The sequence below is a fragment of the Doryrhamphus excisus genome, chromosome 1, assembly GCF_030265055.1.
Source record: "Doryrhamphus excisus isolate RoL2022-K1 chromosome 1, RoL_Dexc_1.0, whole genome shotgun sequence".
Taxonomy (NCBI): Eukaryota; Metazoa; Chordata; class Actinopteri; order Syngnathiformes; family Syngnathidae; genus Doryrhamphus; species Doryrhamphus excisus.
The window spans coordinates 25502444-25519060 of record NC_080466.1 but is presented as its reverse complement, the minus strand read 5'-3'; the positions used below and the strand labels follow the sequence as shown (position 1 = coordinate 25519060).

General features: G+C 44.3%; 2 protein-coding genes across 5 annotated transcripts; one reads left to right on the top strand and one right to left on the bottom strand.

Moving 5' to 3' along the window:
* Positions 1 to 832: 832 nt before the first annotated feature.
* Positions 833 to 16369, top strand: msraa (methionine sulfoxide reductase Aa). 4 transcript variants are annotated; one of them, XM_058065425.1, is made up of 8 exons: positions 833 to 1194; positions 1349 to 1466; positions 3120 to 3188; positions 3247 to 3384; positions 4683 to 4787; positions 4862 to 4968; positions 5591 to 6778; positions 16037 to 16369. In XM_058065425.1, exons 1-7 carry the CDS (start codon positions 1168 to 1170, stop codon positions 5759 to 5761), a joined length of 735 nt encoding a protein of 244 aa, XP_057921408.1. In that variant the 5' UTR covers positions 833 to 1167; the 3' UTR covers positions 5762 to 6778; positions 16037 to 16369. The 4 variants fall into 4 exon arrangements, with proteins under 4 accessions (XP_057921408.1, XP_057921409.1, XP_057921407.1 ...); XM_058065426.1 differs by lacking the exon at positions 16037 to 16369 and adding an exon at positions 7349 to 8330; XM_058065427.1 differs by having other exon boundaries at positions 848 to 1194; positions 3265 to 3384; positions 16037 to 16111.
* Positions 5781 to 12217, bottom strand: LOC131122915 (12-(S)-hydroxy-5,8,10,14-eicosatetraenoic acid receptor-like). The gene is made up of 3 exons (XM_058065420.1): positions 11991 to 12217; positions 9515 to 9920; positions 5781 to 7791 (listed from the first exon to the last, which is right to left on the bottom strand). The coding sequence occupies exons 1-3, from the start codon at positions 12128 to 12130 to the stop codon at positions 7315 to 7317; spliced, it is 1023 nt and encodes a 340-aa protein (XP_057921403.1). The 5' UTR covers positions 12131 to 12217; the 3' UTR covers positions 5781 to 7314.
* Positions 16370 to 16617: the final 248 nt, after the last annotated feature.

The following is a 16617-nucleotide window of genomic DNA, read 5'->3' as shown; positions in this document are numbered from 1 at the left end:
ATAGGTAGGTAGGTAGATGGTAGGTAGGTTGGTAGGTAGGTATAGGTAGGTTGGTCGGTAGGTAGGTAGGTATAGGTAGGTTGGTAGGTATAGGTAGGTAGGTGTAGGTAGGTATAGGTAGGTTGGTAGGTATAGGTAGGTAGGTAGGTAGGTAGGTATAGGTAGGTTGGTAGGTATAGGGAGGTAGGTAGGTTGGTAGGTAGGTATAGGTAGGTTGGTAGGTATAGGTAGGTTGGTAGGTATAGGTTGGTTGGTAGGTATAGGTAGGTAGGTAGATGTATAGGTAGGTAGGTAGGTAGGTAGGTAGGTATAGGTAGGTTGGTAGGTATAGGTAGGTAGGTAGATGTATAGGTACGTAGGTAGGTATAGGTAGGTTGGTAGGTATAGGTAGGTAGGTAGGTATAGGTAGGTTGGTAGGTATAGGGAGGTAGGTAGGTTGGTAGGTAGGTATAGGTAGGTTGGTAGGTATAGGTAGGTTGGTAGGTATAGGTTGGTTGGTAGGTAGGTATAGGTAGGTCGGTAGGTATAGGTAGGTAGATATAGGTTGGTAGGTATAGGTAGGTTGGTAGGTAGGTATAGGTAGGTAGGTAGATATAGGTTGGTAGGTAGGTGTAGGTAGGTATAGGTTGGTAGGTAGGTAGGTTGGGAGGTAGTTATAGGCCGGTAGGTAGGTAGGTATAGGTAGGTTGGGAGGTAGTTATAGGTAGGTAGGTTGGTAGGTATAGGTAGGTAGGTATAGGTTGGTAGGTAGGTATAGGTAGGTTGGTATAGTTAGGTAGGTAGGTATAGGTTGGTAGGTCGGTATAGGTAGGTAAGTATAGGTAGGTATGGGTACCAGGGGTAAACGTGCCAGCCTCAGGTACACGTATATACAATAGTATTTTATGATATTATAACATATATTATTATAATAGTATTATATGATATATGAATATTTTACCGAGGCCTTTTGTGTACACAGAAAATATTACAGTTCAGGAGTGCTGATATTTTAGTTGAGTATGAACTTTCAAGTACCACCCAACTCTCAGCCACAGCAAACTAAAGCACTTAAAGATCCAGGCTGCACTGAAATGTTAAGTCCAGTCATTGTGGTTTTATTACTAGCAGCGACTACTAACTAACTAAACAAACCTTTCATGGCGATAATGCCAAGAGTTGTGGTGTATGACGTCATTTGTATTGCGTCCCAAGGTGAGCCATTCCAGTCCATGTGTGAAAGTGTTATGCTAAATGCTACAGCTAAAGTTAAGTAACGTGTTTGCATAACTTGATAGTTTAGCAAGCTAAGCTAATACAGCCAGCGTTGCGCTCGGGCGTTTGCTCAATGGTCTCCTCTTCCTCCAAGCTCCGTCTGGTGTGGCGACATTTAGTCAACAATCGAATGGGCGACATGGCCTCCAAAGCTCAGATGCCGAGCCCAGAAGCAGCGCTGCCCGGCAGGACTGAAGCTATCAGGGTGTCCGGTGAGTCTGCTGCTCGGATAGTGGCTTAGCTTTAGCATGCTAGCTACAGCATTTTCACTCAGCAACCGCCTATAAACAATATCTTTACTTTCTGTTGCTGTGATAACCGGCAAACAATCGCTATCCCAAAGACACTTTAAGGGACGCGACTATTAGAAGATTATTAGAAGGTTATAAGAAGTGAAGTTGTTTAATGACAAGTCATAGTGACAGGGCAACCGTTGTGGGCATATATATGCGCATGCGTGTATGTACTCTACCTACTTCCGCATAAATAAGGAAAGAACAGGTTGAAACTGCGACAGAATATAAGCATTTATACATGACTTATTTTAGATGTTGTGTTTTGACATGTAAACATGAACCAAAAATACCGCGTTTGTGTGTGTGAGAGAGGGATAACTCTAGTTTGTAGGCTGTCGGCTTGAATTTGGCAGCAGCTTCTGTTGGCACCAAAGTGTCCTCTTCACTGGGAGTGGGACTGCCGAGTGTTGGCTCACGATGAATAAAGCTGCCCTGGCGAGCACGCACGCACGCACGCTGGCCTCTACTGAAGGAATACATGTCCAAAATACATGTCAAACTTGCGCTTTAGACGAACTTCGTTGAATATCTGTGGGGTGAAGGAGTGAGAAGAGTATGCCCCCGGTCCCCAAGACCCACGGATGGATGCATAGTCACTGTGCAGCCACACAAGACAAAGAAGAAGAAGATGGATGCAGCACGGAGGAGATACTGTGGAATTTTGTGGGGTTGCAAAACCAGGGAAGATCCAGAAACCCATTATTAATTAAACAGTGCGAGACTAAGAATGAACGTCAAAGGAAGCTAATGTTGAAGACAAAGATGGCTGCCGGGTGACACTGAGAAGAACGTGATGATGATGATGATGATGATGATGATGGTGGTGGTGCTGATGAGAGAGAGAGGAGGAAGGTAACCAGTAATCAGGAGAAGGTGGGGGAGGTTACTTTGTAGATTTAATTGCTTTGTGTGCTGCGTGTCATCCATCACTGTCTGTTGTGGCTGCATCCGTGCTGCAGGGCGCCATCTTTATTGTTGTCTTAACTACACTAACACCAAACATGAGCGGCATTCATCTGGGCGACAACCTTTTTTTTAAAAAAAAAAACACTTTCCCCCCCTCAAAATGATAACTGGAAGAAAGAACACATAGTGCATAGCTCTGTAACAGCGCCCCCTGTTGTCTAGCGGTGTCAGAAAAGGATGCCGTTTAATGTTAATGTAGTGATAAGAGCCCATGGAAATAGGACTGTGCTGCTCATTGCTGATTGGCTGACACGCACGCACGCACGAGCACACCGTGAACTGAAATAGAGCAGCACTAATATGTATTATGTGTGTGTCATAAAGAATATAAGATAGTTATCTTGATAAGGCTTATTACTGTGACACACACACAGCCCTTGGCATTGTAGTGCACATCACGGCCGCAAGGGGGCAGTGTTCTGATTGGTCCAAATGCACAACTGCTCAGCACAAGTCAAGTGGGTCACAGATGTGTGTGTGTTTTCATGACGTGCACTTCCTGGAGAAGTCATGCTTTCCCGCCTGGCTGTTGTGAATAAGCACAAGCAAATAATTGGGGGTTTCGTCTTTTCACGGATCTTGAAATGTTCTTCCCCCGTGCAGCCAACCACGATGTGAACGGCAACAGGACCACGCCCCCTTTCCCTGAAGACACACACATGGTCATGTTTGGTGAGTGCCCGCCGTGCTCCGAACACTGACCACCACGAGACCTTTATGTTGGCGTTAGCTTGGCGCTGTCCTGCAGGCATGGGCTGCTTCTGGGGGGCGGAGAGGAAGTTCTGGAGGCAGAAAGGAGTCTACTCCACTCAGGTGGGCTACGCTGGAGGCTACACGCGCAACCCCACCTACAAGGAAGTGTGCACAGGTACCCATGTCCCTTTTGCTGTCTAACCTGACTGGACAGAATTCACGCATATTGTTATGTGTTTCTCCATTCACATACACACATACAGTATTATGTGTATGTCCATTCACATACACACATATTGCTATGTGTCTGTCCATTCACATATACACACTTATGGGTTTGTCCATTTGCATATACACACTTATGGGTTTGTCCATTCACATTTGCACACATTGTGTTTCTCCATTCACATACACACATACAGTATTTTGTGTATGTCCATTCACATACACACATACAGTATTTTGTGTATGTCCATTCACATACACACATATTGTTATGTGTCTGTCCATTCACATACACACATATTGTTATGTGTCTGTCCATTCACATATACACACTTATGGGTTTGTCCATTCGTATATGCACACATGTGTTTTTCCATTCACATACACACATATTGTTGTGTCTGTCCATTCACATATACACACATTATGTGTCTGTCTATTCACACACAGCACACAAAAATTCTGTGTTTGTCCATTTACATATATACACATGTTGCTATGTGTTTGTCCATGTACATACACGCATACACATATTGTTATGTCTGTCCATTCACATATACACACACTCTTACGTGATTGTTCAATCACATACACACATAATGTGAAATGTCTGTCCATTCACATACACACATAATGTGAAATGTCTGTCCATTCACATACACACATAATGTGAAATGTCTGTTTGTGTATAAACATCTGAGCGTCTTTTCAAGGTAATTAGGTTACCCGACCATAACGGCCAAGCGTAAACCTTAACCCTAATCCCAACCCTAACTGTTTGTCCATTCACGTTCACGTTCACATTCATTGTAAACACGTCTGTCCAATCACAAACACACACATAATGTAAATTGTGTTTGTCTCTTCACTTACACACACTTGCACAAGGTAATAAGCGTCGTATGTCCACCCACGTAAACATCAGTCTGTGTGTGGACATACGCATGAGGTAAACAAACGTTTGACCATTTACATATTCATATACTCACGCAATGTAAACATCTATCCGTTCACGTACACACCTAATGCTGACATATACAGTATTCAGTGTACAGTAAAAAATCTACGCACATGTATACATCCAGTATGTTTGTCTCTAGACTTACACCATGTAAGCACGTGTCTTGAGAAGGGGTCTGTGGTAACACTCCATATGAATATGGTATTGGAATATACGGTTATCTATGTATGTGCTGTACATATAGTATACTGCATGTCACTAAGTACACGCCTATTCCTTGCATTCAGGCATGACAGGCCATGCTGAGGTGGTCAGAGTGGTCTTCCATCCAAACCAGATCTCCTTTGCTAACCTGCTCAAAGTCTTCTGGGAAAGCCATGACCCCACTCAAGGTAGCCACGAGGGGTGCCGCCTGTCAGATGGAAACATCTCACATGTTCAACAACGGATGCGTGTGTGTGTTCAGGCATGCGTCAGGGCAACGACGTGGGGACGACGTATCGCTCTGCCATCTACACCTACACGCAGCCGCAGCTGGCCGAGGCGCTGGCGTCCCGAGATCAGTACCAAAAGGTACCCACAGCATCATCTTCTTCATCTTCTTCATCTTCTTCATCTTCTTCCGCCTCCAAACCAAACAGTCATCCACGCTTTTGCTGACGGGACATCAAATTGAATCCAAACATGTTGTCTTTTTACAATGACTTGAATTCTCTCTTGGTTTGCTTCCCTTTCTCATCTTTTTATCACCAGATTGACCCCCCCTCCCATCTGTGTGTGTGTGTGTTAGCGAGCAGTTGGCTCAAAGCAAACACACACACACACACACACACACACACACACTCCCTGCCAAACCATCTGGGTCCTAAATCTGTCCCGCGCTAAAGTCACTTTAGTCTCAAACCTAACACATGCACAAAACGTTCCAGAAGGTTTTATTTTATCCTTGAAATGCTGAAGTACATCTAAGGTGGGGCAGTTTCTACATATTTGGACAACAAAACAAACTAAGCTTTTGTTTACATGCTGATGGGCTGGAAAAAAAGCTTGAAAAAGTGTTCAGTATGAAGAAAATGCATGATGGTGCATCGAAACGTACAAACAGGAAGTTTGGAAAGGACTTGACATCCCACTTTGCCGTGTGTGTGTGTGTGTGTGTGCGTGCGTGTGTGTGTGCGTGCGTGTGTGCGTGCAGGCTCTGACTGAGGACGGTTTTGGAGCCATCACAACAGAGATTGCAGAGGGCAAAGACTTTTACTACGCTGAGGACTACCACCAGCAGTACCTGAGTAAAAACCCAGACGGCTACTGTGGGCTGCGCTCCACCGGAGTGTCCTGTCCAATTGGGATCAAGGAGAAGGCCTAGCTGGCCAATCACAGCCAAGGTTCATTCAAAAGCGCTCAAAGCAGGTTTTTCTTCTGCGATCTATGCTGCAATGACCATGTATCTTTAAATATATTTGATTATGTTCGTGTTTAAATGTCAACTACACAGTTGACATGAACTTGCATATATTTGTTTCTGTACATGGAATGTGTGCCTGCGAGTTCCATCTTGCTAAAACTAACAGCAACATTCAAGTCATTTAAAATATGCATCATATCATCATCTGCTCTTTCTTTTTACGTCAGTTCGACTTTGTTTTATTGCTCATGATATTGTGATTGGCTGGCCACCAGCCCAGGGCGCACTCCGGACTGCTGGGATAGGCTCCAGCACCCCCGGACCCTCGTGAGAATAAGCGGTAGAAAATGAATGAATGATTATATTTACTTTTTCACTTCCACTTAATGTCACTAGAGGGCAGCAGAGACTCCGAATAGCCTCTCCCTTGTACACAGTCTTACATTAATAATTACTGTATGAAGATATTCACGTGTATCTTTACATATTATTTCATATGGCAGATATATTCCTACGTGCCTGAACAGCCAATTACAAACAAGCTGTTAAACAGCTGCTATAAAATCAATCATTAACATTAAGGAGCTGCCAAGAATCATCATGAAACTGCTGACAGACAATTACGACAATAACAAGCACATTAATAAATCAGTGTCAAACGCCTGAAAGTGAAAAAAGAAAAATACATGACGCGGTGGAGATTTACTGAGCTAAAAGTCAAGCAGGAACGAGTTTAACCGGTTTATGTTCTGACGAGCACAGGAGGTGAGCTCGTCGTCCTGGTAACTGTTTTCCGATAGGGTCCCATCCTAAATGATGTCCGACTGGGAAACACGGGCCTAGACGACGTTGTCAAGTGTCAAATGGAAACTACTTTATACTTCGTTTGTCTGACACATGGACGACAAACATGTCAGTTTGGGCGAAAAGACGAACGTCCAAGAGGGAAGAAGTGCTGAAGAAGGGTATCGGCTGATGGTAAGTTAGCTACTTCTGCTAGCTTGTGGCGTTTGTTAATTATGTTAGCTGTGTGACGTCACTGCGCCGACTCGGCTTGCGTTTCAATTTTTAGGAGTGAAATAATGTGCCTGAATGTAACAATAGACAATGACAACAATAAAAGAATGAAAATAAAACTCACAATAAGTTAAAATAATCTATAATAATATGCTGACGAACCTGATAACTTTTGCATATTCTCTGGAATAGAAAGTACAATACATTCATTCATTCATTTTCTACCGCTTTTTCCTCGCGGGGGTGCTGGAGCCTATCCCAGCTGTCTTCGGGCGAGAGGCGGGGTACACCCTGGACTGGTCGCCAGCCAATCACGGCACATATAGACAAACAACCATTCACACTCACATTCATAAGTACAATACAGTCTTTTCTAAAAATTGTTTCTATTTTATTAACATATTCATCATTTTTAAGATCGAATAATTAGATGTATTAGAAGTGATACAAATAATAGTAAAATAATCTAACCACTAGATATTTCAGTGACGTTATCATCATGAATAAAATAATTTCACTATCATCGGCAAGGAAGCGGTTCTGGCTCCAGAATTTGTGGTTGTGGTCATGGTTCCCATCCCCGAGCCAAACTCCGATGTCAGCAGCCTCTTCTGCAGGAAAGTGGGACAGAAAGTGGCAATGTAGGCGTCCTTGAAGCCTGAGTAACAGAAGCAGTAGACCAGCGGGTCCAGCAGGCAGTCGATGTTGGACAGAACCATGAGGCTGTCGTACGCCTGAGCCGCCAGACCCTCCACTTCCGGCCTCGTCAGCCGCGCGGCCAGCAGCACCGCCCGGGCGATGGTGGATGGCAAGAAGCAGACGGAGAAGAGCCCCACCACGGACATGACCACGCACGTCGCTCGCCTCAGTTTGCGCTGGTCACCCACCGTCTTCTTCCTCAGCCGGTGGACGATGCGCGCCGTGCAGTAGACCAGGATGATGAAGGGGATTAGGATTTGGGTGAAGAAGACCAACTTCACAAGGGAACAAAGATAAGAGAGAGGGTCATGGACTCATTGGCTGTGTAAAGGATGCTTTGTTAAAACCGTGGGAACACTTTAGGGAAGGCTCCTTTTTATTCCTAACGCAGAAACAAGGCCCACAAAGCCATGCATGGAGGAGTTTGGTGTGGAACAGCTAGAACGAGTTAGTGACCTCTGTTGTCACAAATGGACAAAGAAATCTAAATCTTGTGGAAACCTCACTCCCTGATGCCTTAAGAGCTGCGCTGGACAATGAGTCTTTTTGCTTACTGGCTAGCGCAGCTAGTGGACCTAATTTTCCAGAAATTAAATTTGTTTGTTTGCCCCTGTGCATCACTATGGAAAGCCATGTGCTAGATCAGGGGTCTCAAACACGCGGCCCGCGGGCCAAATGTGGCCCGCAGGACACTAGTTTGAGGCCCCCGCCTTGATATGAAAGTTTAATGTTAGTGCGGCCCACGCAAGTTTGATATGGATGCTGTATGGTATCATGTACCCAGAAAATATTATTACGTTTGATTAATGTTCATGTTAAAGGTTAAATAACTGTTAATAGTTATCCTCCCTATCCATGTGGAAGTGGTAAGTTATTGGCTATTTAAGTTTAAAGGAAATAACTTGAAGGCTACCGTTTAGGTCGCTAGCTCTCTAGTTTGCGAATTAGCATGTGTCTCAAGACCCTGCAGTTGCGCAATATGAGTATAAATGCAATAAAAGAGTATAAATATGATATATACGTATATGTGGTTTCTTAAGTTTTTATTATTTGCCGTTTTATTATTCATTCATTCATTTTCTACCGCTTTTTCCTCACGAGGGTCACGGGGGTGCTGGAGCCTATCCCAGCTGTCTTTGGGCGAGAGGCGGGGTACACCCTGAACTGGTCGCCAGCTAATCACAGGGCACATATAGACAAACAACCATTCACACTCACATTCATACCTATGGACAATTTGGAGTGGCCAATTAACCTAGCATGTTTTTGGAATGTGGGAGGAAACCGGAGTACCCGGAGAAAACCCACGCATGCACGGGGAGAACATGCAAACTCCACACAGAGATGGCCGAGGGTGGAATTGAACCCTGGTCTCCTAGCTGTGAGGTCTGCGCGCTAACCACTAGACCGCCATGCCGCCCCACAACCTAATTTTTTGGAATATTCCAACTCTATGCTACTAAAAAGACGTAATTCCTTCTCCTAAGTTTTGTAAAAAGTGACTTTTAGACCGCCGTTTTATGATTATTATTATTATTATATTACTGATTGATTGATTTTTTTTATTCTTGATTCGTTTATTTATTTTCCATCTTATTTTGTGTAGAAAAATAAAAAGTAAGATATTTGAGAACAGTGGAATGTTTTATCAGAGCTTTTCTTGTAGAAAATTGGAACCAAAGCAAAGTTTTAAAAATTGTTTTGTTTTTAATAAATGCGTTTTTTTGTTTTTTTTTGGAAAACCAGTCTCACCCAGACCCTAGCTCCAGTGGCCCCCAGGTAAATTTAGTTTGAGACCCCTGTTCTAGATAGTAGCTTGGTTGGTTGCAGGGCAGAGCTGTATCAGGTTTTAGTCATGACTGTCCCCTGGTGGAAAATTGGAGGCAAATGTTGCATTTGTTGCATTGAGGTTGCGACTATTGGAGCAAATAGTTTGGATGCAGGACTGGCCAGATATATATATATATATATATATATATATATATGTATATGTTGTACCTCTCTGAAGGTGTCCGTCACGTCGTGATAGAAGGTCTCGTGGATTCGGCCGTGGCTGTTACAGCACTCAAAGGTGTTGAGCATGGTGGGAATGGTGAGGGGCAGCAGGAGCAGCCAAATGACCACTGAGATCTGGGGGGACCTCTTCAGGACTTTGACGAAGTTCCCCCTGCCCAAGTGGACCACGTTGAAGTAGCGGTCGATGGACAGCACGACCAGGAAGGCGATGCTGGCGCCGCGGTTGAGGAAGAGCATGAAGAGCATGGTCTTGCACGTGACGTAGTTGGGGCTGCACCGCTGGCCCATCTGGTAGTGGTAGGCCTTGGCAGGAAGACACGCCACCAGCAGGAAATCTGCCACCACAATGTTGAAAAGGAAGACGCTCTTGTTCTTCCAGAACTTGAACCTACACACGCAAAGAAGATGTCTTCTCAGCTGAGACACAATGCACAAGTTTGTTTAGCTACGTTAGCATGAGCTTCCTGTCAGCCCAGTCTGAACCTACAGTGACCCGAGCAAGGGTCCAGTTCTGCTAGCCTGACCGCCAAGCTAAAGGCTTCTATGTTACGAGTGAGGATAAGTGGTCCAGAAAATGGATGGACATTTTTATTTTGGTTACACACTTAGACAAGATGTGGCAAATAGCACTCTTATTTTGAAGGACAGAAGTGTGTTAATATTGTGTGATGACGGTTAAGATGAGCTGAGTGCAAGAATAAACGTGCTTCTCGTCTTTCACTCGGAACTTGCACGACGTCAGCGGTCATCGCAACGCCAACCAAACAGCCGCACTGTTTAGCATGCTAACATAAAACATTATAAACGCACTCACACAGCCACACTGTTTAGCATGCTAACACAACACTGTAAACGCACTCAAACAGCCGCACTGTTTAGCATGCTAACACTACGCTGTAAACGCACTCAAACAGCCGCACTGTTTAGCATGCTAACATAAAACATTATAAACGCACTCACACAGACGCACTGTTTAGCATGCTAACACAACATCATGTAAACGCACTCACACAGCCACACTGTTTAGCATGCTAACACCACTGTAAACACACTCACATAGCCGCACTGTTTAGCATGCTAACACAACGCTGTAAACGCACTGAAACAGCCACACTGTTTCGCATGCTAACACAACACTGTAAACGGACTCACACGGCCGCACTGTTTAGCATGCTAACACAACACTGTAAACGCACTCAAACAGCCGCACTGTTTAGCATGCCAACATAAAACATTAAAAACGCACTCACACAGACGCACTGTTTAGCATGCTAACACAACATTGTGTAAAGGCACTCAAACAGCCGCACTGTTTAGCATGCTAACATAAAACATTATAAACGCACTCACACAGATGCACTGTTTAGCATTCTAACACAACATCGTGTAAAGGCACTCACAGAGCCACACTGTTTAGCATGCTAACACCACTGTAAACGCACTCACACAGCCACACTGTTTAGCATGCTAACACAACGCTGTAAATGCACTCAAACAGCCGCACTGTTTAGCGTGCTAACACAACGCTGTAAACGCACTCAAACAGCCACACTGTTTAGCATGCTAACATAAAACATTATAAATGCACTCACACAGCCACACTGTTTAGCGTGCTAACACCACTATAAGTGCACTCACACAGCCGCACTGTTTAGCATGCTAACACAACGCTGTAAACGCACTCAAACAGCCGCACTGTTTAGCATGCTAACATAAAACATTATAAACGCACTCACACAGACGCACTGTTTAGCATGCTAACATAAAACATTATAAACGCACTCACACAGATGCACTGTTTAGCATGCTAACACAACATCATGTAAACGCACTCACACAGCCACACTGTTTAGCATGCTAACACCACTGTAAACACGCTCACACAGCCGCACTGTTTAGCATGCTAACACAACATCGTGTAAAGGCACTCACACAGCCACACTATTTAGCATGCTAACACAACACAGTGTAAACGCACTCACACAGCCACACTGTTTAGCATGCTAACACAAATCATTGTAAACGCACTCACACAGCTGCAGTGTTTAGCATGCTTTAACAGTAAATTCTGTTTTTCTTGGCCAGTTCCACGATTCTGTTAACACGGAAGTCATGGGGCCCTATTGGTGTCATATCTAACACTACATCTCATTAATCAATTCATTTTATTTTTACAAAAAAAAAAACAAGCAGCTGGCCTGGCCCCCCCGGCCGCATTTTGGACACCCCTGTCCAAAATAGTTGCTGAACAAATATGATGTGTGCATCAAAGTGCTCTTCCTCGACATTTTTGTCATTTTATCTCATCTTTCCAGCGTTGGCGTCAACCGGGTCTTAGGAAGCGGTGGGTTCAAGCAAGGGTCACGAGCAAGCACGGGTATTCAAGTTGGTGTATGACGTCCACCCACCCGTGTGTGTGTGTGTGTGTGTGATGTATAGCACGACAACGCTGTGGTACCTGAAGATGAAGATGTAGAGGACAGACAGGTTGAGAGGCAGACCCAGTGCAAACTGGCCGGCCACGATCCAGGACAGCGTGTTGTACGTAGCGTAGTTGCTAACATTGCAGTGGTCCACTTTGGGGTCTACGACCCCCATCCTCCTCCGTCCAACTCCGCTCTCGCTACCGAGTCCACTGCTTCGTCTTCTCTCCTCAGGCACAGCTCTCGCTCCGATCCGCCAAATTCTACAGCTCCCCCCCCCCTACCCACCCTGGAGTCGGGTCAAACCTCCGTCAGCTCTGCCAAAACATTCCGAGGAAGCGCTCAGTAAACGTGAGGAGGTGCTGAATGTCGGGAGACGCACCAGCGCTGCTCTCCTTTATGAGAGGCCACTTCTTTCCTTTGTGCTGACAATTAGCAGTCAGAGCAGGAGGTGTGGTTTCAAGTCAGGCCTCCACCTCCACCTCAACATCATCATCTAGCATCTTCATCACACGTGAAAGCGGCCTGGGTCGTATGCAACACAAATCCGAGGTGTTTTCCCCGTTTTCCCGTTTTGCAGGAAATGGCTGTGAAATTCCTCAAGCGGTTGCCCGCCAGAGACCCTCATGCCTGCACATGTCGAGCTTCACGCCCTCTTGTGTGGAAGCTGTCACTTTGGGACATGTTTACACCATGGACACCATCCTCCTTCTTCTTCTTCTTCTTCTTGGGACAAAGTCAAACATTACGCCGCCTGGACCCTTTGACCGATCGCTTCTAACAAAAAGCTCGCTAATGATTGAAGACTTCTAATCATTCGTCACTGTTTGACAGGCCCGTCGCCATGTTGCCATAGCAACGTCCTCTCGCAGAGACGTATGACTCCGCATTGACACCATTAAAGTGTGGAAGGTTTACTAACGTATGACATCATCTGGAAATACAGCAGAAACACAACCTGCCAGAAATGATGGGAATGATCCGTTTTTTCTCTTTTTCATAACAATATTTCAAAAGAACACATTTTATAGCCATCATTATAATACCCCAAAACCATGATATACAGTTTTGGCTCAAGCCTAACATAAATCATATTCTTATACCGGCCCATGCCTACGTACGTGTGTGTGTGTGTGTGTTACTGGCAGGTATGAGGTGTCTCACGATAAAACTGTTCCAAGTAGCAGGAAGTCGTTTCTCGGGTACAGCATGTCTTATCTGATAATCTCGCTACTTCCTGTCTGTGTGCGACCATGCCGTTGGAGAAGCTAGCTCCATCGTGTCAAGCTGATGAAAGTGCAAATGGTCATGGGGGGTTTGATGGGGTAGCAATGGGGGGATTTGATGGGGTAGCAATGGGGGGTTTGATGCCGTAGGCAAGGCTTCCATCAAGGGTTGCATACGGAAAAATAAAAAGATGTGGCGCTGGATGTCAGTTTTTCCGGAAGGCCAGTGGGAATGTTGCTCCAGCTGGTGAAGATGGCTTCACGGAGGGCATCCGCTGTCTGGAACTGGTGGCCATTTTTGGAACCTTCCCTCGCCGTCCATCGCCAAATGTTTTCCATTGGATTTCGATGAGGGGAAGACCCAGGATGGTTCAAAAGAGTCAGCTTATTCCTCTGGAAGAATTCCTTTGTCAAGTGTTGAAAAGGCCAGATGAGGACCCTCAGTCATGAGGGAAAGAAGCATTTTCCAGCATACCAATGATAATTATTCATTCATTTTCTACCGCTTATCCTCACAAGGGTCGTGGGGGGTGCTGGAGCCTATCCCAGCTGTCTTCGGGCGAGAGGCGGGGTACACCCTGGACTGGTGGCCAGCCAATCACAGGGCACATATAGACAAACAACCATTCACACTCACATTCATACCTATGGACAATTTGGAGTGGCCAATTAACCTAGCATGTTTTTGGAATGTGGGAGGAAACCGGAGTACCCGGAGAAAACCCACGCATGCACAGGGAGAACATGCAAACTCCACACAGAGATGGCCGAGGGTGGAATCGAACCCTGGTCTCCTAGCTGTGAGGTCTGCGCGCTAACCACTCGACCGCCGTGCCGCACAATGATAATTAAATTAGCGTAATTAAATGAAATTCAAATTCAAAGGCAGTCAGATGTAATTTTTTTTATTATTATATTTATTTGGGCAAATACACGAAACACCACAGTGCATCTCCCACACTAATCAAAATATAACTTTCCATTATTTACATTTGTATTGAACTATCTGATCACAAGCCCAAAAGGAGTAGGCTGAAGCAAAAGCTTATAAATGCCTACCCCTTTTTGCAAGATATAATCATGTTCATGCCACTGTCTTGTTTTCCCTGTTATTATTGTTATCATTGTAATATTATTATTGTTATTATCATTATTGTTATAATCTTTATCATTATTACCATCATCATAATCATCATTAATATTACCATTTTCATCATTATAGTTAACAATTTTTGGATTTTTTTTCAATGATTTAATTTTACAGACTCCATTGCTTCTTGTAGAGTGCTGTATCATTCCATCTGTTGTTTTCTGAAATCCGCAGTATTTGTGCTTTTATTGTCAATTTATTAGCCCACTTTTTTGTGACATTTACATATCATTTTCTGGATGTGTCTAATCTTGTGCATTAAAAAACAAACCAACAAACCCAAACATCAGTATCTTCTTGTTAAACCCTACCTGAGGTTTTTAGACGTGTTTATTAATTTGTGGTGGTCTAGTCTTGTGCATTAAAAAGCAAGGTTTTACCGATGACCAGCTTTAGCCCCAGTCTTCACTTGCTGTGCCTAATCTGGGTTGTTTGTTTGCATTGTATTTTATTGTATTGTATTGTAATGGTTGTTGTATTTTGAGGTATGTAGATAATGTTGGTAATGTTTTTAAATGAGTATTTTAAATCACCACCTTTCTTTGTTTTATCATCAACAACCAATTGTTGCAAACTCAATTTTTGAAGCAATGATGTCTTGCTGTCCATTATTACTATTTTTTTGTAAAGTAATAATTAATAATAATTAATGATAATAATAATAATGATAATTATTACCTTATAATTATTGAAGATGTTGTGATGATATGTAGCATTATACTTTGGTTACTGGGTGGCAGTAATGTTACTGTAATGTTAGGTGAGACAAACAAGCACCAGACTTTCCTGGAAAAAAAGGCTTTTATTGGACTGGTCTCACAGAAATCCCTCAAAAGGGCTACGGTTGTTACCAGAACACTCGCCAAGCTAAAACTCAACTCTGAACTGATGCCACTTCCTGTTCATCACGCTACTCGAGTCTTATTAACACAAGTCTTATTTATGTCTTATGTTCTCTTACTATATCTACTATATTGGGTAATAGCTGTGTAACGGTGACTATAGGGGTGTTACTGCATGTCTAGAGGGTTCTAATCATGTTAAAATCCATATTTAAAAGGTTGTAAACAGGTTCTTTAAGCTCTGACTACCAAAATACACACTTGACCTGGATTGACAGACACGTTTGAAAGTTGAAATAAACCTTAAAAGATGTTTTAGGTTGGCCACAGCTAAACACGAGTCACGTCCGAAATGGACTTTCCCTGCGTGTCCCTACACATCCCATCATTCCCAGCATCATCTCCTCCATCGGACCGAAACTGAGCCGAGGGCGTTTGTGTCTCGACATGCCCCAGCGGGGCCCGGAACCACACAACAGACCCCCACTGCATCTTGTGACTGTTAACAGCCTCATCCCACAGCATGGGATAGGATGAGTTACTGTGCAATGGTACTCTACATAGGCGGAGTCAGGGAGAGTCACGCCCACTTTAGTCCCACCCCTTCTGGCCTGCTTGTTTGTCCTGATGAACAATGCTAGCTTGGGCAACTAGAACGTATACCACGCTTCTTCACTGGAAATCCTTCCTTTACTGGAAATACTCTTCCATGTCTTCCCTTTCCAGTCAGAATGCAGCAGAGATGACAACATTGTTACACACACACACACACACACATGCACACACACACACACACATATTGCACCACGAGAAGTCCTCAAGTGATGACACACCTGACTGAATCAAATCTGTTCTATTTTTAGACACCCTGCCAGCGGCAGACACACCCGCCTACCGGCTGGATGACATCATGGGACGTGTCATGTGACATCATCCAGGTGACTCCTCAGCCCAGGTCAAAGGTTCAACACTGCCACAATTTGAGGAAAATAAAGTTCAAATGCGAAGAAAAAAAGTCACTTTTTACAAGACTTAGGAGAAGGAATGACGTCTTTTTAGTAGCATAGAGTTGGAATATTCCAAAAAAATGAGGTTGTGGGGCAGCATGGTGGTCGAGTGGTTAGCGCGCAGACCTCACAGCTAGGAGACCAGGGTTCAATTTCAACCTCAGCCATCTCTCTCATGTTCTCCCCGTGCATGCGTGGGTTTTCTCCGGGTACTCCGGTTTCCTCCCACATTCCAAAAACATGCTAGGTTAATTGGCCACTCCAAATTGTCCATAGGTATGAATGTGAGTGTGAATGGTTGTTTGTCTATATGTGCCCTGTGATTGGCTGGCCACCAGTCCAGGGTGTACCTCGCCTCTCGCCCGAAGATAGCTGGGATAGGCTCCAGGAACCCCTGCGACCCTCGTGAGGAAAAAGCGGTAAAAAATGAATGAATG